Raw genomic sequence first — 24,263 nt, forward strand, 5'->3', positions numbered from 1 at the left:
TGTTACCTAGGTACCGCCCCATTGCAAAGATAAAGTTACTTAACCTATTTACCAATTAGAATACTCTATGAATTTAAGAGACCTTGAAGCGAAAAATATGCTAATATGGACTTCATCACCCACCGTCTCATCGAAGAGACTTGAATGATCAATGAACTAGAGAATCTTAAAACAATTGCAACTTCAAGCTGTTGTCTGTCGTTTGATGAGAGTAAGGCGGTTGTTTCATATGGGTACATCAAAATCAGTTGATAAAAGAAAATAAAAAGGAATTGCCTGAGTCAACAATCTCAGCTTCAAGCCAGACAAGCGGCCAATTTTAGACTGCAGTGAGCGGTAAGTTTCTTTTTTTCGCATTGACCTGCATAATTGTTACGCTTATACCCGTATTAGTGCTGTGTCACTTGTCGAAAGATGAATTTGTTGGAAGATGATGAAAGTTATGTTTTATTTAAGAATGCCCTTTCACAGCTGCCGTTTTTGAAATGTTTTGCTTTTATTGAAAATGATAACGGCAACTGCTTGTGGGCAAAATAATGCCTGATTCTGTCATTGTTTACCAAAGAAATGCTTCCTATCAAGAAGTTTCACATATTCGCGTTGAAAGTCCAAGGAGAGGGGAGAGGATTACTGAGCCTTGATTGTTTTTTCTTCTCTTCGTATGTGATAAGACTTAAACCTCATTTAGAACGATCATCCGCTTTCATCGTAATTTATTTATCTGTCTTTGCTTCAATTTGTCTTGTTGTTGAGCTGCTTTCAATTGGTTTTTTCTTTTTTCTTTGGAAACCAACCGAGATTTGTGATCATATCGCTGTTTCGCGTGAGTCTATCAATGAGATTTATCTTCAGCCAAGCTCAGGAAAGCACTTTAAGGTTTTGTGTTTATCGCGTGAAGCACAGACAATGGTTAAAACAGCTCACGGCGATGTAATATTTAAGTGAAACCCCGTTCTGCCGACAATCCTTTTAATTTCCTACTTGAAGAGCTAGAACTCTGTTGTAAGTTTATCATAGATCAGGATTACCTAAATCCGAACTGACAAATTTCACAACAACTTTCAAGCTTTTCTTAAAGCGATCTTTACGGTGTTAATCTCTGGTTCTTTGTTTTGTTTTAAGCTGCTGTTTTGCTGTTTTAAACATGTAGATGGTGACAGAAATTAACAAATGAATCTTAGAAGTATGTACACCCATCACTTAGTCTTTCTTATTACGAGTGGCTAGTTAAGGTTGATTTGAATAGCTACAAAACTACTTGCCGAACTTCGCCTCAATTAATTCTGTTAAATTTTCGGCTGTTTGATGCATGAAAGATTTCTTTCCCTCTTGGAAGTAATTGTTGATTCTTTCAAATAAGATAAGAATGTAAGTTTCATTGAAATGACCTGCCATAAAACTCTGTGTAACGTGATGAATTCTTCGCCTTAATCTCGTTGCCAGTAGTCACCATCTACATTATGAGCATAATTGAACACTGTGCCACTTGCAAGGCTCAAAGCCTGCTTCATGACCCATTATTCCGTGCTTGAACTAAACAATGGAAATTATTCTGTCTACCGAGTTTTGCTCAGGTATGCCATGATGTTACATGAAACAACGGCTTTTCCATTACGACTTTTAACGACTTTATTCAAATAATCATCTGCAGCATGCAGAGCTCAGAACGTCAACTTGATTTCAGTCTGCTCAACCGAGAGCTCAAGCTGTGAAATAATAGTGCAAAATACATTTTATCATCCTGCCTGAGGTATTTGCATTAATCAAGATAGATGGACTGATTCAAGGAAAAGCAAATACGACAGCTTTGCCAGCAGAAGTTAGAAATACAATTTAAACGACAACCAACAGAGACAGTCAGTAATACATACCGTTTCTTCGAAAATATTTGATTAACCCGCTGTTTAATTACCACCGTGACCGCAAACGGTCTTGATAATTACTTCAGTCTCACCTGTCTTACCGAAACACTATTTGACGGATCGTTTGCAAGACTGCCGTAGTTTATTTAGGCCTTATTTCAGTCCTTACTCAACTCAGTGTTAATACTCTTTGGGTTGCTGGAGTTTGTAGGCCATTGAATTCACATTTACAAAAAAAATGATTAAGAGGCTATTAGCACATGTTGTTTTGTAGAAGTCTCACGGGAGATTTGTTTACTTAGAGAACATTATCTTTAAACATTATGTCTCTGTTTATCAACGAAACAAGAGAAAGTAAATTATTCCTTCGTTCGACTCCGAGCTTTTACAATGATAAAATCAAGCACCATGCGGTTTCTGTTCGATACATACAACTTCAACTAGATATATCAGAACCCAAAATACTAATTGAACTTTTTTAAAGCCTCAAGCGCTCTATTCTTTTGTTTTAATGCTGAAAAAACGCTTTATGTAAGTGCCAAATAATAATGATTTTTTTAATTTGTCATCGTTATCATTGTTATTATTATAGTCATTGATATATTTACAAAGAGTCGTAAAACGACTGAAAAAGTTAGCCTTTAAGCGTATAAACCGACAAATGTTAACCGATAGTCGTGAAATATTTAACCATAAAAAAAAAATTTCTGGTGACAATAATGGAATGATATTAACCGTAATCCGTAAAGTGGCCAAAATTTTAACCGTCAGCCGTGAAAGTCATCACCCATTTATACAGTTGTCGTCAGTGTTAATGTTGATGATGTGATAATAATAAGGATGACGAATACGCTTGCGTCTTTATTTTATGGATCGGTTATATTCCTTTTCTTACTTTTGCTGCCATTTGTCAACGCCACAGACGTGATTCAGAAAGTTTTGTTGGAGAGAGGCTGGAGGATCCTAACTTTGATAGAGAAATAAGCTACGAAATATTTTTAAGACAACTAATTTTAAATACTTTACATTAGTAGTGACATAGAATATTTTCTTTGTAAGATAATGGTTTTAGGCCATTAATAAAAAGACCCACAGGTCTACTAAGAGGAGGGAGGGGGGGAAGGGGGGGTTCAGACTTTTCTGGACTCGCCACTGCGCTAAAGATTTCTTTTTATCAATGTTCTGCCTTTTTTTGGGCAGCCATTTTCCGTGATACTTGTATCATGCTTATTGTAGATCAACACTGCTTCTGTTGCGTAACCCCTCCATACGGAAATGAGTTTTGCTGACAACTGTCTTGGTATGCAAATCAAAGTTGTCAATTTTATGAATGAATCCCTGCTGAGATGTGGTTTGAAAATTAGTTGAAATACACATGGAAACGTGCTGTTTACTTTCTGTGGAGCTAATATATTGTAATTAAAGTTCGACTTAGCCATTGGATAGTTTAAAACATTTCATGGCAGAGTGACAATTCTGACGTCGTTTGAAAATATGTAATCTATCAACCTTCATCAGATAAAACGGTCTGTATGAAAGGATAGACGAACATCACTTTTGTTGAATATTTTGAAAAAATCCTGTTTATGCATTATTTTCTGATTATAAAAACTGTGTCGGTGTTACACAACTAAACGATGGATAGCTGAGTAGAATAATTAAACTTCACGCCATATTTATTAGGGTAAGTGTCATACTGGAACTAATTTCATTGATGGGCCTTGCAAGTGGTCTGACAGTCGCATGATCATCGAAGGGTCTCAACTTTATGTTGATAGCGAGCTATCAAAATTCAGAGTATTATTAAAGAACGAATGGAAGGCTGACAATTGAAATTCGGCGGAAAAATCATAAGTTGGAGAACTCGCTCGGTGTCAGGTCGGTTTAATCTCTTCGTTGATTACAAACCATGGAAAACAAACACTCTACCGAAACGTGACGATCGTGAAATAAATAAGTTTCTAATATGTAAGTTGTTTTATTACTTACCATAACTTTGTTTGGCTGAATTTCAAACTCGATATACTTATATATAGGGAGACCTAAAAAACTTTACTAAAACGAAATTTTTCCATATCTTTCTCTTCATAAAGTAACGGAACTTTCTGTAAGACCTTACTTAAGTGCACAATGGTCTCCTTCAAGTGATTCAGTCTAATTTCATTAAAATTTATTCAAATAATTTTCTTTATCCTGCTAGGTGCACAAAATTAAGACCGGACCGCCGCTGCATTAGGCTGGTTGTATGTTCTGGTCTTTTACTTTCTTCCTCAACGTTTTTTTTGCGTTTCGTTATTTCTTACTGCGGACGTCAGGGGTCCATTTGAAGGTTACCCTCCGCCGGTAAGGTTTAACACTTATGGGGCTATAATTTTTCACAATAGAAATTATATCATTTGAGAATAAAGCAAGTTGATTATTAGTTAATTCATCGAGTTTCTCGCTTTTTCGACAAGCAAGATTGATTAAAATTCGGCGCAAAAAGAGGCCTTCCGCATGCGTAAGAAGCAGCAACACGTACGGACGTTTCGAGGCTACGCCAAATCTTTGTCAGTAACTATTTTACTTCCAAGAAAAATAGAAAAAAGGCTTTTAAATTTGCAAACAATCCGGAAATGTATTTGGTGTGTCTTGCTTTGTTGTTCCCAATCATGCAATCAGAACCATTTATTTCCCTTCATCAGAGAAAAAACTAAACCAATCATACCTTAGCCAATCACACTTCACACCCTGCACACATCTTGCTTGTTTCTTATCTTGAGTTCTCTTTGTCTCCTAGTGATGTTTACCTGGTACTTATTGGCTGATGTGATTTCTTTAGTTGTGGTTTAACACCACCTAATGGAAAATCATTTGGTTCATTAGTCGCGATAATCGCCCTTAACCGAACAAATATATCCACTGTGAAAAACCTCCCACCGGACAATGGATAATGTGATAAGTTTTTCCGTTTAGACAGGCAAGCTTTTAACAAACCCTTTAGTAATCGCATTTTTTCCATTTTGTTTTCTTTCGAACAGAATATCAAACTAGACCTGCGTTTATCATGGGGAGCCGCCTATTCTTGGCCTGTTTATTAATTGATTGCGTCGTGTCGAAGAAAATTCACTTTGGTGTCATATTACCAACGTCAAGACCTGGATTTTACGAGCTTGGTAAGGCGTTGGAACTAGCTGTTCAGCCTGCCATTCAAGATATTTACGATTTCAACAGGTTATCACGTGATTGGAACATAACTTATTCAGTCGAAGACAGTGGATGTCACAAGCTGAAGGCAGTGGGTAAAACTTATGAACTTCGCAATGCCGATGTCTTCATCGGGCCTGCGTGCGGTGATGAGTGTTTGTCAGCGGGTTTACTGACTACATATTGGAATAAGCCAATGATCTCATATTCGTGTTCCCCAACGGAACTCAGTAATCGCTATTTTTACTACACATTCGCGCGGACACAGCCCTTCAGTAGGACATACCTCCTGGAAACCCCAAGGTTTCTTTACGAAGCAGTAAAATTCTTCAGTTGGACACGCACCGCCATAATTTCCACCGAGGACCCGACTTGGGCGCCAATAGCCATCGCCTTGTCGGAGTATTTGTCCCAAAGGAATGTCACAATACCTTTCAGTAGATCTTACATGCTCAGTAAGACATTTTCGTACAAGGAATTTCTGAAGCCAGTCAAAGAAGTCGCACGAAGTAGGTATTCTTTGTTTGTTTGCCTGTTTTCTTGGTTGTTTGTCTCTGATAAGTAATCACCGAGGAAATGCCTGAATGAGTGTGCGGTAGCTCAGAGGAAAAATAAGGTCAATGGTCAAATATCTGAGATCAAAGTTTATTGAAACGCATTTTTATCACGGTGCTCATCGAGATTTGAGCTTACTTGATCTTCCAATGAGTAGTCAATCAAGGTTCTCTTGTGACCATATTATTAATGATTAATATTAGTCAGCGAAACATATCCGTATTAATAAACTATTCGGGGAAAAAAGGAAAATGAGTGAAAGCACAGCGAATGATTGAGAAGAGTGAACAAGAAGCTGTCTGACAGGGAAACACCGCCCAGCACCCTTATTTCTTTTTTTCAGAGAGCGATTCAGAGTAAAGGTCGTTGAAGACTGAACAACGCCCACCCCCCTTTTCAGCACCCACTTATCCCATCCCTCTCTTCGACAAATGAATAAAGGGGGTAAGTTTCTAAAGAAACTGTGGTGCTGCGTCGGTTGGGGAGTGTAACAGGTAATTTAGTGTTAATAACTGAGTTGAAAACATAAATTGGCCACTGTAAAGAATGTAAAGTCTAAACACTTAAAGGTTACACACTTACACTCTTTAGGGTGGCCAATGTACGTTTTCAACTCAGTTTTTGACACAAAATTACCTCTCTCAGACACGTGACTCTGGAACAATTTCGTCCCTAGGGTCTCTCTTCATTCTCTTCGTACCGCCAAATGATGCAAGAGGAAGGGTCTCTCTCTTGCTCCCGAGGGGGGGGGGGGGGGGGAAGAAGAAGAAAAGAGTTCCTGGAACCAGGAGGTTTTCTTTTCTGGACGTAATCGTGCATTTGGGTCCATTTGACGTACTTCATGTTGTTTTCTTTTCTCTCAGTAATCTTCCTCCTTTCCTTCAATAACGAGGTCGCCAGGCTTCTCGAGACCGCCAATGAGCTGGGAATGATGAATGGCGAGTATGCCTTCGTCACGCTTGATTTCACCATCGACAGTCATTGGATCTATGAGTCTTGGGCTGGTGGGAGGAGCAAAGAAGAGTTCATCGCACTGTTTGATGGTATTGTAAATCTGTCGGTAAAGGGGCCGCATGGTGATCGTTATGACAAGTTTGTAAAGGAGTTCAGAGAGAAGCTTAAGGCCAATAATGTATCTGAAATAGCAGTTGTAAGTATTGCAATGAATTGCTATCAGATATGTAGATGATACACGGTTATTTGCAATTTAGAATTCAGGAATACTGGCGAATAATGATCGAGCCATGATGTAGCTAGAAAAAATATACGAAGCTTTTCTTTGCAGCCAAGGTTAAGAAGTTTTTGGTATATAACAAATCAGTTCGCTGCCATGTTTTAGGATTTTCACCTGGAATGTCCTAGCAGGGCTTGTTGCCGGAATATGTTCCTCTTATAAGCGATCCTTGTATAAGAAGCACGAATTTGTCACACGGGTCGACCTAGTGTGGGAATGAAGCCTTTAATTTCAGTTCTAGCGGTCGCTTATTCAAATTTTCGGCCAAAAGGGGAGGGGGAAGTGCTTATTGGAAGGAGGGTACTTAATCGAGGGGGCGCTTATCATTCTCTTGTACTGATTCAGCTGTAGTGAAGTTGAGACAAAAAAAAAGTGGCGACAGAAAGAGGTTTTCCATGTATACCTACTCTTTAAGAAATTAAGGGAGGAGGAGGAATGTTTGAAATTACTGGGGTAGGACTAGGCGCTTATTCGGGGATGGACGCTTACTAGAGCATGGGCGCTTTTTCGAGGAAATACGGTGATCACTCTCATGATAACAGACCCAATTGGACTCCATCCGGTCCTATTAAGGGACCTATGAGTATTATACATTGTACCCTTCTAAGTCCTTCTATACCTTTATTAACTGGTACAACTTGTTTGAATACGTTATTCTTACACTCAACCAGCGTGAGTAATTCAATTGCAAATTTTTTTCATGTATTTTCAGACATATTCATTCTCTGCATATCTTCACGATGCAATACAAGTTTACGCCATTGGTCTAAACCGATCGCTGAGTTACGGAGGGAATATCTCTGACGGGCTGTCAATCATAGGAAACGTAACCAACAGTGGTGTACTATTCAAAGGTATCTTTCTTCTTCGTATAACAGTTTTTACGAAATGGCCCGACACGAGTTCGATATGCTTGGACGCGGCAAGGAAACTGAGTCTAGTCACAAGGTCGAGGCTCAAAGGAAGACTTTCCGTGAGAAATAGTGTGAAGTCTCCTTTGTTTTAATTCAGGTGTGTCGGGAGATGTTTCCATCAATGCTGAAGGTAACCGTGTACCAGTGTTCGTTTTCAGCAACAGGCAAAATGGAATCGCTGTTCCTATCGTGGAGATCGAAGAAACGAACCCAGGCAACCAAAATATAACATCTTTCAACGTGACGACAATTTGGCCGGGCGGAACAACCGTTGTACCACGTGATGCACCCGTTTGTGGATTCCGAGGAGAAGAGTGCGTGTCATCTCCAGAGGGTATGAACAATAGAACGTGATTAATACCCCTTTCACACCAGCAGAACAAATTTCAGTCAACCTATGTTTAATTGAGTGAATAGGTTAGCTGAAAAGCTGACTTTTACGTTGGGTTCAAGTAGTCACTGAATTTTAATTTCAGTGTATTAAATTTGAAGTCGAAAAAGATTGGTTTAAGCTGCTTCGAAGTAGAAAACAGTTTTGAACCATGTTGAACAAAATAGCTTTAATACATGTTAAACCTGTGGTGCGGATGGAGTTTTAGTCGATCATAAAAATATGGTCATGGTACAAAAGCAAAAGAGAAAGAAAACCGAAATGGCAAGAACCTAAAGAAAGTTTCGAGGCCACTGTTAATAGAGTAAGTAGGATTCTACTGTAATTTCAGTGTTTTATAACCTAGCATGGTTTGTTGGGAAAAAAATCTGCCGGAGGGGGGAGGGGGGGGGGAGAGAAAAGAACGAGACATGTTCCCCATAAGATATCGAGCTATTTCACGTTGCTGAATGTAACTGTTTCCGACTTTTAATAGCATCTATTTTTCTTCTCGTTTTTCTGTAGAAAAAGAAGAATCATTCAACTATCTTTGGCTTTTGACCCTGATTCTGGTGGTGCTGGTCATAGTTCTTCTCTTTGGCTTCCTGTACTACAAGTAAATCAACATGAATTTCATAACACTATCGATCACATTCACATTCCGGGCAAACGGTGTTCTTCTTAGTACCCATTTGATTGCCCAGATCATCCTTATCCTGTGGCGAATTCAGAGGATGGGTCCAAAGGGATTCCACCCCACTCCTCCCCCCTTACTTCAGACCTGTCGTTTTCTTTACGATTTGACAGACAATAAAATCCTTGCAACGACAGGATCGCATATCATCACTTGGCAGACAGATTTACTTCTTTTACTGTTATAAAACACGCCTAGTGTGAAATACAACTTACTAAAATTTTGGTCTGCCGTTGCTTCTTCTTGCAAAGCAGAAGCATCGAGTGACCGGCGTTCACATAAAAGTTAGCTCAGCTCCGCTTTCTGAAGATAAATCGAAATGTCGACAACTTGGCCCTTAGCATCGATAATTCCAATCATTTAAAAAGAGGCTCTCGTAAAAAAAAAACAACCACAAAAATATAGAAATAAACAAAAACACGTGACAGTTTTCATCAATTATCCTTGCTAAGTTTTCTGGACAATAAGAGCAAGAACCATTTCGTTCATTTAGAGAAAGCCTTAGTTGACTAACAAACACGACCTTTTAAACTTTCAAATGCCCCGAATGTAACTCTTTCTAGATTCTTGCGGCCCTTGCCCTCAGTCTATCAAGTCCAATAAGTTCATCATTGACTTCAATCTTTCTGTTTATAGGAAAAAAGTTTACGAAAGGGATCTCATGAATACTTCGTGGATTATTGATTACAAAGACATCGTGTTATGTAATCCGGGAAGCCGAATGTCCAGCAAAGTAAGTTTGTACAGTATAACTATCTTTTTTATTGACTTACAGTATCCTATTTTTCTCCCCTTTTTTTTTAAACCTACCTGAATTATAAAACTGTATCATGAGGTAATTTTGGCTTGAAATCGCATCTGCCTTTATTTAGAAAATCACACGCTAGAATTTGAACCTCAAACACCTCTTTAGACGAGAACCACATGATCACCCTTGAATTTATTCAGCGATTAATAAAGAAGATTGTTTAGAAAACCTGACATTTTTCCTACACATACACGCGCAAGATACAATGTGAATGAGACAAAACATTCTTTTGTTTGAATCAAGTCTTCTAGATCTGCGGGGTATTTTAGAACATAAGTACGAGATAAACCGGAATATATTTGTTTTACTGTAAAGGAAATTGTAGTGTTCCCCTTAGCCGTTTTTTGGTCCCGTCATGAAACTGCTCTCTACAAAGGACAAAACGCGCTGCGTGACGGGGCCGAACAACGACGTCGAAGGAAACTGTAGCTGCTAATACATCACGAAAACTTCAGCTCCAAAATTTGAACTAATCTCAGGTTAGCTGAGTTTAAAGCCTGGTTAAGAAGCTGTTTGTCTATGAATGAGCGCACCCGTTGCCTGTTGGGGTAATGTGTGATTCTTAATTCACTGTTCCTCTCTGTTTAACCATTCCCAGATAAGAGCAGGCCCTGCTGCCACTGGCTCGGTCATTAGTAACGTGGGAGGTGAATATAGCTTTAGCCTCGCAAATGTTGGCCGATACAAGGTAAACGGGGTTGCTCAGGGTTTCACATGATGCCCAAAGCAAAATCAATCATAAATCTTTATGCCCTGAGTATCATGGATTATGTCATGTGACTGAGTTATATTAAATCGAAGAGAAGGAAAACTGGTGTATCGTCAAGTAATGGAAGATGCTATACATGTGTTGCGAGACAAATGTGTAACACCTTTTCACAAATGAAAAAAAAACTAGCTGTCGCACGTTTCCTTGTAAATTTGTTGGGAGAATTTGGTGTTAGATCAAGGTAACAACCTCTGCCTGATAAGTTTAAATATTCTCATTACCGTTTGCTGGACAATATATGGAGAAGTTAAATGTCAATCACTTCTGGGAGTCAAAGGGTTCAAATTTTTGTATATACTTCCAAATTCTTTTCCAGGCCGAGTTGGTGGCTTTGAAGCGAATAAGGAAGAACAACATAGAACTGAAACGAGAAGTTTTCGTAGAAATGAAGCAGGTATGTATACTTCGTCTATTACCGAGCTTCTGGGCTTTTCGGTGGCTGGAGGACGAGAGGGTGGCAAGGAGACTGGAGAGGAGTGTAATTGCGATCCAGAGCTTGCGAAGTACTCTTCACACGACCCTGCTGCAATCCTGCTAATTTAGGAATTTATGCATAATGAACAATAATATCTTTCCTGATTTATTCCACCATCAATCTTACAAACTTCACAATCAAAATACAGTCCGGTATCGTGCACTTCAAAGAGCTATACAGTTTCATTCAACACTAGCGTCATGTTCATCCGCCCTCATTTTTATTATAACTTTCTCTTCCGATTTTTTGCAGGTCCGTGATCTTATGCACGAAAACATCAATCAGTATATTGGAATGTGTGTTGAATCTCCAAATGTATGTATTGTGTCTATGTTCTGCAGCAGAGGAAGTCTTCAGGTAACTGATATAAAATTTAAACTAAGTTATGTACTATTTTTGTATTCGGATACCACCTTCGTGAACCCAACTATTATTGGTTGAAAACTGAACTGACGAAAAAAAAAAACTCTAAATATCATGAGGAAGTTACTTCGCGGGAGGTTTCGCAGATTGTCCTAAGGTTTACATCTGCAATCTTCGTTAACCTTCTACATACATAAGTTAAATATCCATGCTTTCATGTGCGTTTCTACTTTTTACTTTATACTTCGATTTTAAGTGACATGTCTTATCAGATGAAGTAAGTTTCTGTTCGACACAACCTTCCCTAATCTGCATCATGACTTGAAATTGTGAGGTTTTTAATTTTCTGACTTTTTACATGGAAACTAAGTCCCAACATGGTTTTGCAAGTGACCATAGATGTACCTTTGTACCCACCAGCTCCGCGTGGTTACTTCCTCTGGGATAGAGGCTTGTTTCAGAACAAAATCGACTGATAAGTAATCGAAAATCACTTTAAAACGTTGAAATTACTGCATTTTATGTAAATTTTAGTTAAAATCTCAGCTGGACGGTCAAATCTCAACAACGTCCTGTACTTTCCTTTTATCTTTTTATCTTTGTTTGGTAGTTGTATAATTATCATTCACAGGATCTTTTGGCAAACGATGATATCAAGATCGATTGGCTATTCAGGATGTCATTTGCTTGTGATATAGCAAAGGTATGTAACCTTGTAAAATAAGTAAGGTTATGAAATTGACTCATCCACGTTTGTAATTGAAGGGAAATTGTTACTCTTCCTCGTAGACGAGTTTGACATATAATGGCAATTTGTTTTCTTTAGGGAATGATCGCGCTGCATAACAGCCCAATCCACGCTCATGGAAGCCTCAAGTCATCCAAATGTTTGATTGACGGTCGCTGGGTCTGTAAAGTTTCCGATCATGGTTTGGATACAGTCAAAGCCAATCAGACAGAAGAAGATTTAGGAGAACATGCCAAGTACAGAGGTAAGCCTATAAAATCCTTATTCGGTGAATTAAAAATTTTAAATCTATCTTTCCTAACTTAATGTCCTCACTGTATAGATCATTGATATTTACTTGTTCAGAGAATGTTTCTACTGCCAAACTGATATACGACTTCAAGCAATGTTATGTAGTTATGATGATTGACCGATTTCCCAGTAAAGAAGAATTTCAATGACTAATGTTGTGCTTTGTTAAGGATGCATTAGCTGTTGCTATTTTTCCTGATATTGAATTGGCCATACTCTGTCTTAATTTAGCTCGATTTACTTTCTGTTCCCTTACCTTTTAAATGACTTTTTCTCATTTCACAGATCTTTATTGGACTGCTCCGGAATTGCTACATACTATGGATGGCATTAAAAGTCAATTTACAAAGACTCAAAATGGCGATGTATACAGTTATGGAATCATTCTTCACGAAATTCTTTCTCGGGACGAGCCTTATTTCCAAATGGAACCAAAAGGTACACTCGATCGGAAAATAATATTTCTCTAAATGAAACGAAAAAAATAATTTTCTAGGCATTACATCTATTTCCAAGTTCGTTCACCAGTAAAAGTAGTGCTTTAAGTAATTTGATTAGGAGAAAGCAACGAAAGGGAAATTTTCGGCTGAGTATCGGAGGCGAGCGCGAAGTGCGAGTCGCGCCCGGTTTATAGGAAATCAAAGAAAAATAACTTTTCTAGCTCGCTCGGTCTTACCATCGCGCGTGACTCGCACTTCGCGTTCGCCTCGTGCTTGCCTATGTTCGACTTAAAACCGAAAAAAAATTACGCCGGTTGTGCAAGCGAAGACCCAGTTGGCATCGTCTTGCAAAAATATACCGATATCTTATGGTATTTTTTTTGCTTTATTTCTATCAGATGTCTTAGTTAAGCTACGAAAGACTCTCTCTCCGCCGTTTAGACCTGAAATACCAAAGGATTTGGAAGAATGTGATAAAAGATATATCCAGCTTATGAAGCAGTGTTGGGACAACGAGCCAGCAGTCAGACCAAATTTCACTGACATAAAACTCCAACTAAGGATCATGAATGGAAGAAAGTTAGTGTTACTGATGGACAAATGTCCTAAACATTGGTTAAGTTTGTTGGTAAGAACAAAGAAGTGATAAACGAGGCGCAGCCGAGTGTGTCACGGATGTTCTTACCACATTTTGGCGTCATCTGCGATGTATTACTGAACAGACGCACGGCAAAGCAAAATGTTGTAATGGTGACGTCAGTTATGCGTTCGTCCTCCAATAGATCATCAGTAAGAACCAATCAAATTACGCGCGTAATTCAGTTTTTTTACATAAAATAAAACAGATTACCCCTAGCAAAGAAAGGTTGCTGTCGTGATTATTTATTTCATGAAATCTCTGGTTTTCAGAAACACAGACATTGTTGATAGCATGCTACAGATGATGGAGAAATACACAGACCAACTAGAGGAATTAGTCGACCAAAGAACTCGTCAGTTAGAGATCGAAAAAGCCAAAACAGAAGAGCTTCTTTACAAGATGTTACCCAAGTAAGTATGCAAGGCTTTTAAAATTCAAAGGTGTACGATATTATCAACATTTAACTTTGAAAGACATTCTCAAAACACTTACGTCAAGGATGGAAGGCAAGTAATTATTGATGGGTACTTCTGGTAGCTTCATATCCAACTGGGTTTATATTAACTTAATCTTCGTGGAATTTCATCACTGAGAACACTTGTGATGCTTATCATTCAGAGAAACTCATTAATAGTCAAACTTGGTCATCCTTCTTCCTGTCCACTGAGGTAAAGGAGAACCCTGAAAACGAGGTCTGCTCTCCTGCGCCTTCATTATATATACAGACCGGCGGGAATGTTCATCACTAAGTAATGTTTTTGGCGGATCGAGATGTTGTTTGTTTTTGTCTTAATAGGTCGATAGCTGACGAACTGAAAACTGGAAGGCCTGTGCAGGCTGAGAGTTTTTCAAGTGTTACAATTTTCTTCAGTGATATAGTTGGGTTCACAAAGGTGGCATCCGAAAGTACACCTTTCCAGGTGAAGCTGAACAGATAATCATCGATAGTTTACCTCATTTGTATTAATTTATTAACCTGTATAAAAATTCAATCGATTTCATTTCTTTTTTGTATAAAAAGGCAAGAAATTTACCAAAATTTGTGTGGTAAAATAAAAATAGAAGCAAGTAAGCTTCGGTAAACTCCCTATAAAACCTTTGCTTTTTCTCTAGAAAGTCCCTGTCTCCAACAAGCTCCCTGTTTCGAAGTCGTGGAGATGAATAAATTCAATCTGGCAACCTTTGTGCCTTACACAACGACCCTTTTACAGACATGCGCCTCCTATGAAAACAAAATACTTCAGTTTTTGCAACTCTTTAAAGAGCATGCTGACAACTGTTTTTTTAATCGTTCAGGTGGTGAATCTTCTAAATGAGCTCTACACATGTTTTGACAACGTGATTGACAGTTACGACGTTTACAAGGTAACAAACATCCACTACTTCTACTTTTATCTCAGGTAACGTGTTTCATTATGATGTAGAACTATTTTTGACTTCTCAAATCCAGTCCAAGTGCTGTAAGAAGTTACTTCGAAGTAAAAAACTTTCTCAAATAGATTCTTACGCATGGAACTTTAATGGATAGAATGGCTGTGGTGAAGCATATCAGTTTTGGTGAATTTCCCGCTGGGCATTCTTTGCAAAAATAGACAACGTGGAACAACCAAATTTGGCATCCATCGGAGTAAAGGACAGCAATAGCTAAAATTCCAGATTTCGTTTGACATGAAACCTAGTCGTTTAACAGTCAGCTGAAAAAATTCTTACACCGATACCAAAACAGTATCGATCGAAATAGCTGCGTGTGGCGTCCTTTTCAAAAAGAGTTGTTAAACAAAAAATATCATGGAAATTTCAACGACACTTTCACCTCTCTATATTGTTTGAATCCTCAATTTTTAAATAAATCGCAATTTACTAGGTTGAGACCATTGGTGACGCCTACATGGTAGTGTCTGGCCTTCCTGTTCGCAATGGTGATCGGCATGCTGGGGAAATTGCAACCATGGCACTTAGTTTGTTGAGCTCTGTTAAGGACTTCACTATCCCTCATATGAAAAACAAGAAAGTGCAGCTTCGGATTGGTATCCACACAGGTAAATATTACCACCCCTTCTTATTAAAAAACTAATAAACACAAACCGCTTATGGTTTCGAATTTTGAGTCTTGCATAATGTGAAGAAACTTCTTTAGTACTTTGTTACACTTTCCATTAGTGATAAAATTAGAGAGCTTTAGAGAGAGTTTCCTCTCTGCATTTATCCTTTTATTTTATAGTATTTATCAACTTTATTTTTACGTATACACCCGATTTTATCTTCACCTGTTTAACCACTACAAGGTCATAAACAAAGCAATGTGCAATTTTTATGCTCAGTGAACTGTAAGACATGTTCTTTTAGCATTTTACAAGGTATTCTTACATGAATGATTGAAATCGTGAGACGAAACGAACTGAGTCTACATGAAATTTCACTTCCAAGTAATTACTGATCAGTTTCTAGCTTTTAGTTTTCCTATGGCTCTTTTCTCAAAACGACTACTATTTGCATGGGTTAGTTTCCAAGAGTGTAGATAAAATTTCACGAAAACCATATCATTTAATTTTGATTTCATGGCAAAGGTCCGTGTGTAGCTGGAGTTGTGGGCCTCAAAATGCCTCGCTACTGCTTGTTTGGGGACACTGTGAACTACGCCTCGAGGATGGAGTCAAGTGGACTTGGTGAGCGCACTGTTAAGTATTCATTTTTTTGTATGTTTTTAAATAATTTATGTATGTTTTTAAATATTGTGTAGATGTTAACTGACTCATGAGATGACCATAGCGAGGTAATGTTTGTAGCGAAGTTAAAAATCTCCCGCACTCACTCTGCATTCTCGAAAACGGTATTTTGTCGTCCAATAGAAACCATTGTCTGCTTCATCAATTCCTCCAAACATGTCCAGAAACGGCTAGTGTTCATGTGGAAACATTTGCATCCAGCGGATCATTTCTCGGGAAGTTCCTCCCTGCATAAGCTATGTCTGACAGTCCTAAAGCACATGACTTTTCAGCCGTTTTGTCTTAAAAATGGCTAAACAACATCTAATCAGTTATGGTTTTCGAGAAAACCACGAGAGCATATCATTTCGGGGGAGTTTTATCAGCACCTGACTAATTCCTTGATGTTATGCTTGACAAGGCATTTAAATTATACAAGATCGATAGAAGTCAGGTATAAAAACGGGTATGGATTTTAGAGGCCTTTCCTGACAACGGGAGTCAAAAATGGCATGTTCTAGTCTAAAATATACGAAATCAGGATTTAAAGAAGAGGTCGGTAAATCTCGGCTTCGAATTCTACGCTGTTCCCTTGCCTCACTGTCCCATTTGTCCTTATTTACATCTGATATATACGATGATATTTCACAGCACTTCGAATCCATGTTAGTCCAGATTGTAAAGCTGTGCTAGACACTCTCGGAGGATTCTATTTAGTAGAAAGAGGCCCAGTCACGCTGAAGGTAGGGCATCAATATCGGCTTTCTCCTTATTAGCCATCACTACTACTTTGCATTTTACCTTGTGGTAAAATTTGCACAGATTTACCTTTGAATAAGCTGTAAAGTATCTCCGAAGTGCATATTGGAAACACTATTGAGAGTATATTCTAGGAATTCATTTTGAAAATTCACCAGTTAGGTTTTTGCCTTTATCACTTGCTTTGCTAATAGGAGCATTGATGTTTTGCAGGGAAAAGGCACAATTGTTAGCTTCTTTCTGTGCGGCAAAGAAGGCTTCGACAAGCCTTTACCTAACCTCGCAGAAGCTGCTTCACTTGAAGAACACGAGTTTAAATGATACTCCTTACAACCTGAATGGGGAAATGGAGTGTACGTGTTAGTAGAGACGTCATGCACTAAGTGTATAAAATGTAATCCAAGTTACATATTTGATACAAGAGCAGAGGTGTGCGTTGAACAACGGTAGCAGTTGTGAAATGTGAATAATGAGCAATAGGGTATAATTATCAAACAAGCCTAAAAAAGATGTCTCTCTTGACTCGCGTGGTTGGCGAATGTTTGGTTGCTCGACGAAAGTAAAAGCGGCAAAGCGAAGACGAGCAGCAGACATCCAATTTTTTTCGTTCCAGACCTCTTCGTTTTCCTGGTCTCACAGTGTGAAGCTCACTGGACACCGCTTACTACACAGACTGACCATTCCTTGGAAAATTTAACAACCCTCCACCAGATGATCGTGATTGGAAGACCAGCTTAAACTTTGTCGTTTTTTTTCTATCAAGCGTACACTTACAGTAGCACTACTGTGAACAAGGTCACTGCAAAACTAGCCGATCACACCGCAGGATTGGCTAGATCTCGTTTCATTTAGTATGACCTAATCTTAAATGCACTTCACACTGATCACACGATCTACGCAACAGTACGTATCTTCGCTCTTTAAAGCGTGGCAAGTGAGAGGGTAAAGACATAACTCTCAACGTTTTTCCTCTGACAATCACCTGAACAACTTAACTAGGACGATTAATCACCTAGCCTAATAATTTCCCTGGATTTCGTTTCGGGGATTACCAAAAAAATTCATTCCGCCTTCGGCCAATGAATGATAAGTATGCGTTTCAGATTTACCATCTGTTTCTGTGTTAATAGACGAACAAAGAGGAAGAAATTTTATATTTTTGGGTATGGCTTACGGCAATAGAAAATAATATTTCATTCGATCTTAAGAAGGTCATAAAATGTAATTGAAAGTATTTTAATAACGAGAACTGGATCATATAAAAACCTTTTATTTATTACAAAATACTCTTTAACAACTTTTTGATTTGGTGATCATTGGCCATTGTTGCATTATATTAAGTAAGGTGGAAAGTTCGAACTGCAAGATATAATCAGATGCAATAAAACTCAAGAAACTGATGACTGAATTTAAGTTATAACATACAGAAAGATAGCAACAGAGAAAAACGAAAGCTAAGGGAAGGCATATATGGGCTCGAATTCAATCGATCAGTTACATAAGGAAAAAAAAACACCAGACTATGAGGCTAGGGGAATTATTGATAAGTCGAACTTTAGTTTGGCCGCGATGTGAGTCATTTTGCATGTGATTACGGGATATTTCCACAATTATCCTATTCTCTGCAACATATCCACAATTTCCTCTTGCAGTCACGTCGTAAAATCGCAATTCATTTTGCTGACATGATATGAAAATTGCACTGTAACTTTCGTCGTCACCAATGACAGGCTTCCTTGCCCTTGCATGCCATCAATCACGTCTTCCGTCCTTTAAATTCTAATAATTCTACGTCATAATTTTCTCTTTTATATACAAGTATGCTCTGGTTCATTCAGGATTCAAAAAAGGAAAACTATTCAAGACTTAAAAAATTCGATCTTTAACTACTATTACATTTTACAGAGATAAGCTGGTTGTCATTCGAATTAGTACGTCAGTTCTAAAAGAACATCTGCTAATCAGCCTAGTGGTAGATTCTATGTGAAAACCATATTCCTAGGTGCACAGTAGAGATGTTAAATCAGGATCTTAGGAAACATAATTAAAAAAATTAAAGAAAAACCGTACAGTAACATGATGAAAATAATAAAAAAAAAAGATTGAAAATGATAAAGTCGACACTGCCCAGCATGAAGCAAAATCTTTTTCAGCTCTGTTCCAAACTAAAAAAATCATTTGAGACGAGCACGACTGCGCGCAAGTGACAGTTGGCAGTTTTCTGGAGGAAAGAAAAAAAAAATCGCCCACCACTGGGCACATGCTTAATACATTTTCGGTATTTTGGGTCGTCTCACCTTATCATCAATACGCATATTCCTACACTGTTTTCCACATTTTTCCTATGATACTGACGAGAAGAATTTGATTACCACTCAAGAGTCTCATTAATTGGCGGTCAGTTACGTTATTCTCACGACCTTGCTGTTTGCTTCAGCCGAGATGTAACATCAAATTCTCCTGTCTAATATACAAGGATATGTATGACTATCAGTTGGGAGGGTAACCGATTGGATCCGGGGAGTTACAGGGTTAAATAGATTACAACCTCGGAAGAATTCTTCCCTAAGACAGGCAAACACCAAAGAGGTTAGAAAAGAACCAAAGGAATGAGAATTTGCTGAGGATACTGACTCTTATAAAAGATTGTACGAGACGAACATTGAGAAAAATTGAGGGAAAATTTCTCAACATGGACAAACAGTGAAGTAGCTACCTAAAGCAGTTAGAACACTTCCTTCAAGGAGACCACTTCATCTTCCCCCGGAAAAACATATCTCTGTCATAATCTGACGCAAGACCTGAATAGGAGATTACTACTGACCGCTCTTACAAACAAATCAAACACATTTCACTTACATTGATACAAAATACGATCAACGATAGGTCGTAATTTAGAATATATTAATAAATATCAAAAATAAATTTGGAATCTAAAAAAAAAAAAATAGAATAAAGGCAGGTGCAGGGTTAGCTGACAATAAGGGGGGGGGGGGGGGCCAAATGACAGCATTAACTTTTTTCCTTGAAAATATTTCTCACGTGTCACTCCTATATTAACCAACAATACATGAGATGCACTCAATGTAAGTCACGTAGTCTGCCGTTGACTTCATCTTGTCACTGATTGTGGTAATTCACACCAATTTTTCCGTTCTGTTTGTTAAGCTTAAGTTTTCCTGCAGAAATTGTTCTTCTCGTTGTCGCAATGTTTCCGTAACAGCTACAAGCTTTTTGAGCCCCGGCTGAAATAAACACACAAGAATACGTTTTAAATAGACCCTTTCATTTCAGCTCATACGTTGCAAAAAACCAACTTAGAACGTAAACAGCTTGTGAATGACCAACTGGCGGTTGCTTTTAGTTTTGAATCTTATTAGTTGAGAGGATAGAGCGAGTTTGCAAGACCAATCACAGAGCGAAATAAAGCAAAACCAATGCAATCCCGCATTACTCTCGAAACTCAACTGAAATTGCTATAAATGGGACCAACGTTAAAAACGCCTCCCGTTGGAACTTGAGTACCTATTTATAAGTGCAGACAAGTAAACATTAGCATCACTCCACACAATATTCACCTCATAAAAGAGTGACATGAATCCCTAACCTCCTAATTAAAAGTCTGGCGAACCGTCGGAGCCATTCGACCACGCCCCCCTTCACAATGAGAAGCAGAACTTTTACATTCTAAAAAATCGAGGCGTCCCTTTTTTGACAACAAACAAAAGGTTAAAGGAGCACTTTTTGAAGTCGGGACCATCGTGTATGTCCTTTGAAGAAAGGTGTTCCCTGAAAAGAGGTGTCCCGCGCAAGAGAGGTTCTACTCTTACTTTAATATATATGATGGAACTATGGGAGTGTGTGATACCCTTTTAGAAGACCTCCATTCCAGGGACATTATATTAACTGTGGTTCCGAGTGTTCAAAAAAAGGAGATTCCTTATGAACTTCGTCAGTTAAGCGGACACTTTTTCGAGCTCCGCGGGAGGTTGGAGCATCCATAATATTACCTGCGTTTGGCTCAGCTGTTGTAGCTCTGACATGTATGTCCAACATATATCGTAAAGAGCGGCAAGATCACGCGATGGATCTGAAGACACTTGCTCCGTGATTGGAGGAGTTTGCGTCACGTTCTGGAAAATTCAATAGAAATGTCATGGGGAACGCAATTATTGAACAAGTAATGGCACCGTCGACAGTACAAACATCAGTTTTATATAAAGTAAACCTTAATTATGGTGATATGTGTTTGGTAAAGGGATGGATTTGAACTAACACAGTTGTGAAGTCTGCCAACCTATTATAAGAAGTTAACATTTCATGTTATCAACACGAATTTGGATGAGTCACTTTCATTTTTGTCAGCATTTACTTCTGCGTCATGAACTAGATGGATCTTAACTCTTCATTATTTCTGCTCCGAACTAACAATATACGTTTGACATTTTGAACTAAAAAGAAATAGCAGCGAAAGCGTTTTGCCATCGGGTCGGAGATCTACCAATGATAAATTCGTCCCGCACGTGTAGGGAATTTTTCACAGACAATTTTTACAATTGCGGAGTTGTCACTTTAAGTGTTACGGTAAATTCACTACTTTTCGTCTCCTTAAGCTAATTTCACTCATTTTGAAATGGCAGCATCTCTTTCGCGTTTATTACGTTTACTGGAAGGTTGTTTCTCCTTTCATTTGCGTAAATCTAAGTCTCATTAAATTCAAGCATTTAAATTTAAGTGAACGTTCATTTCCCAGAGCAGAGTAATCGTTTCTTGCAAGAAGCACATGGCCTGTTCCAAACGTTCCGTTTAGTGAAACAAAGCGCGATAGTAGCGGAGGAGGAAAAAGTAGGGAAAGATTTGGGTTTGAGCCCTTCGCGACCCGATCCAAACCTTTCTCGCTTCGATCGGCCGCTAATCTCGCTCCGTTTACTAACTGAAGGCCTGGAACAGGCGAAGATACATATAGTGTTAGCCCAGAGTAACAGAAAAGCCATAAAGACTCTTCGAACATACGACGAAATGAAAGCCCCTTAAATACACCATCAATTCCTAGCGTTAACCCCGTCTACTACAAATAAGCAACTACTCAACACCCACCCAACTAGTTTGGGGAGTGCCTAAAGTAAATTGACAACATTGTAAATGTGTGATATGGATCTTATTGACTTACCGCCAACTCGTCCAAAAAATTTATCATTTTTTCCTTGTTTCTCAAAATGAAAGGATTTACTGGGGTCATGAATGATTCCTGCAACAGATAAAACATAAAAAGCTCTGTCGGCGAAACAGGGGAAAAAAAGTTCCTGGTATTTTTAGGCGTTACTGACCTTGACGCCAAATTCAACCAAGTTTGCTAAGTTTTGAAGACACTTCGCTACAAGTGTCAGAGTCCGAGCAGCACACAATGACGGAGATTCTGACAAAATAGAAAGCATATGTATGAACGATTACTCCATTTTACTTAAGTTTATGTAATACAAAACAATTAAAAAAAATATATAAAATTTCCGCTCACCTGACATCATGTTGCATATTCTTGGGTTCATTATGGCGGGACAAATTAACCGCAAGAAGAGAAAACCACTGAAGCAGGAAAAAGAGTACAAAGAAAGAAATCGTTTTAGAATAATTTTCTACGCAGGTGGACCTGCGAACTTCATTTTGAGTATAAGTTTAATCAACATCCATCAAACGTTTATTTACGCGCACGATTGGTCTGAATGCGTTACGTGACCGAATATGTCCCAGGTTCCAACCTCAATGTCAATACGAAAAGTCTTTGTTTAAAATTTACTTCAAGATGAGAGAGCATTTGTTAAAAAACAAAGTTATTTAACAAGGAGTTTATTGCCAGTAACCATTTCAACTCCATTCTTTGAAGAAAGACTCGAAAATGAGTAAACATAGTGACACCAACTAACCGCTAAGTTTCCACATTGAGCTGCAAATGATTTCTCCATGCAACCAAAAGTCAAAGTTCTACGTATTTTGGAGATCAAACTTGAATAAAAGGAGTCTTTTTTCCCGAAGATACTCAGTTTGGTTGCTGAGGTAGACCGTGCTCGGTTTTATAAAGGGTCAACATTTCTGAATGAAGCAATATGGATGGATAAGGAAAAAAACAGAAAAAAATTCGGACGACGGACAACATGCAGACGACGATAGTCGAGGACGGTGGACGTTCGACGGCGTATAAGGATAGGCCGATGTACGACGACCGGTTTCGGAAAGCCGATGGCCAATTGCGAAAGTACGACGACCGATTGCGGAAAGTCGATAGTCGATTGTGGATGGCGAAAGATGGATGACAAAATCCTTTTTTTCCTCTATTTGTATCATTTGCCTCTTAACTGCACATTTTAAAATCATGCACCCGAAGGCAACGGAAAAAAAAATTGTGTAGCACTTACCTAACAACACGGCTTCTAACTATTTCATTGTCGGACCATCTATCTTTGACATTTTGCTGCAGACAGCAAAACAGATAACGCAAAGTTCTGCAAAATTAACAGGAAATACTTGATGATGCAGCAAATTCAGATCTACTGTGGTGCCATTCCTGTTAACTATGTTTAATTATTCAAGACTATTATAACATCACACGTTGACTTTGGGAGATGGATTCCTGACAGCTTCGGCGAGATCAAAATGGGCTGATAAGTGATCTACGAGATTTTAGGAGTTTGTAATGCCAAGTGTCTATTATTTTAATTTTTGATATATCTTCTCAAATCTCGACAAAACCTTAGATCTGAAATCATTATAATCCATAATGGACACGATCCTTTATTCAAAACCACAACTTAGTGAACATTTTTCTTTACGACTTCGTCAACGGGTTGTACAAACAATGTGCCAAGAGTAACAAGATAGACACTAAAGAGAGAGTGACAACAAAATGATTTTGTTTCGATAGCAGCTTTCTCACCTTGGACAGTCGTCAGGTGACCTGACAATCGCATCAACCCCTTCAAATAAAAACTCCAGAAGTTGTTTAAGATTTACTACAGTGTCTGCGCCTTTCTCAAGTTTAGCTGGATTTAACTGCAATGCAACAAAAATTGCAAACAATTACTATAAATGCCTTGATCACCACCTGCGGTCTTTCCAGCATGAGATAAAACAGAACCTCTCCTTTAGGACACCGGTCATACCTCGCACGACTGTTTACACTCCACAATTTTTGCTACGACATCACCGATTGTTTTCTGTAGATAGGGAATAGCGACCATTTTCATGTACTGGTCCATGAGTGTCGTGGTTAACGAAGTTCCGCGAAACAACGTTGATACTTCCTCTGCAATCAACAAAGACAGATCAACTATATCACTGCGATACTCACCCGTAAAATCAGGGAATAGTTGGGAGTTTAAGCAGCGGCTAAAGCCGGCAAAAAGTGAACTTCATTCTGTTAGTCTTCGGTCGTTTTTACAATAAAGTCGGAAACAAA

General features: G+C 38.5%; 2 protein-coding genes across 6 annotated transcripts in view; one reads left to right on the plus strand and one right to left on the minus strand.

The window, feature by feature from the left end:
- On the plus strand, positions 1-18,213 carry LOC113679815 (atrial natriuretic peptide receptor 1). Of its 5 annotated transcripts, XM_089204971.1 has the most exons (23): positions 198-336; positions 1,123-1,183; positions 4,063-4,205; positions 4,883-5,557; positions 6,467-6,753; positions 7,550-7,691; positions 7,849-8,085; positions 8,647-8,737; positions 9,452-9,548; positions 10,222-10,311; positions 10,709-10,786; positions 11,120-11,224; positions 11,862-11,933; positions 12,057-12,222; positions 12,555-12,707; positions 13,108-13,288; positions 13,619-13,759; positions 14,146-14,269; positions 14,646-14,714; positions 15,214-15,388; positions 15,917-16,015; positions 16,706-16,797; positions 17,027-18,213. In XM_089204971.1, exons 4-23 carry the CDS (start codon positions 4,909-4,911, stop codon positions 17,132-17,134), a joined length of 3,156 nt encoding a protein of 1,051 aa, XP_089061097.1. In that variant the 5' UTR covers positions 198-336; positions 1,123-1,183; positions 4,063-4,205; positions 4,883-4,908; the 3' UTR covers positions 17,135-18,213. The 5 variants fall into 5 exon arrangements, with proteins under 5 accessions (XP_027052586.2, XP_089061098.1, XP_089061097.1 ...); XM_089204972.1 differs by lacking the exon at positions 1,123-1,183 and having other exon boundaries at positions 88-336; XM_089204969.1 differs by lacking the exon at positions 4,063-4,205 and having other exon boundaries at positions 218-336.
- Positions 18,068-24,263, minus strand: part of LOC113679816 (ras GTPase-activating protein 1) — a 21,139-nt gene continuing 14,943 nt past the window's right edge. Inside the window, exons 18-25 of the mRNA XM_027196786.2 lie at positions 23,968-24,110; positions 23,742-23,857; positions 23,224-23,310; positions 22,329-22,396; positions 22,141-22,229; positions 21,984-22,061; positions 20,824-20,946; positions 18,068-20,058 (exon numbers count right to left, since the gene is read on the minus strand). Coding sequence (XP_027052587.2) covers positions 19,951-20,058; positions 20,824-20,946; positions 21,984-22,061; positions 22,141-22,229; positions 22,329-22,396; positions 23,224-23,310; positions 23,742-23,857; positions 23,968-24,110 — 812 coding nt within the window. The 3' untranslated portion in view covers positions 18,068-19,950. The remainder of the gene's footprint in view (positions 20,059-20,823; positions 20,947-21,983; positions 22,062-22,140; positions 22,230-22,328; positions 22,397-23,223; positions 23,311-23,741; positions 23,858-23,967; positions 24,111-24,263) is intronic.

The sequence above is a fragment of the Pocillopora damicornis genome, chromosome 4, assembly GCF_964200805.1.
Source record: "Pocillopora damicornis chromosome 4, jaPocDami1.2, whole genome shotgun sequence".
Lineage (NCBI taxonomy): Eukaryota > Metazoa > Cnidaria > Anthozoa > Scleractinia > Pocilloporidae > Pocillopora > Pocillopora damicornis.

Bases quoted from the DNA above. Each gene is read 5' to 3' on its own strand.
- LOC113679815 (XM_089204969.1), top strand. The intron at 8,086-8,646 runs GTATGAACAATA...GTTTTTCTGTAG, and splicing joins GTGCGTGTCATCTCCAGAGG to AAAAAGAAGAATCATTCAAC. The intron at 16,798-17,026 runs GTAGGGCATCAA...GATGTTTTGCAG, and splicing joins GAGGCCCAGTCACGCTGAAG to GGAAAAGGCACAATTGTTAG.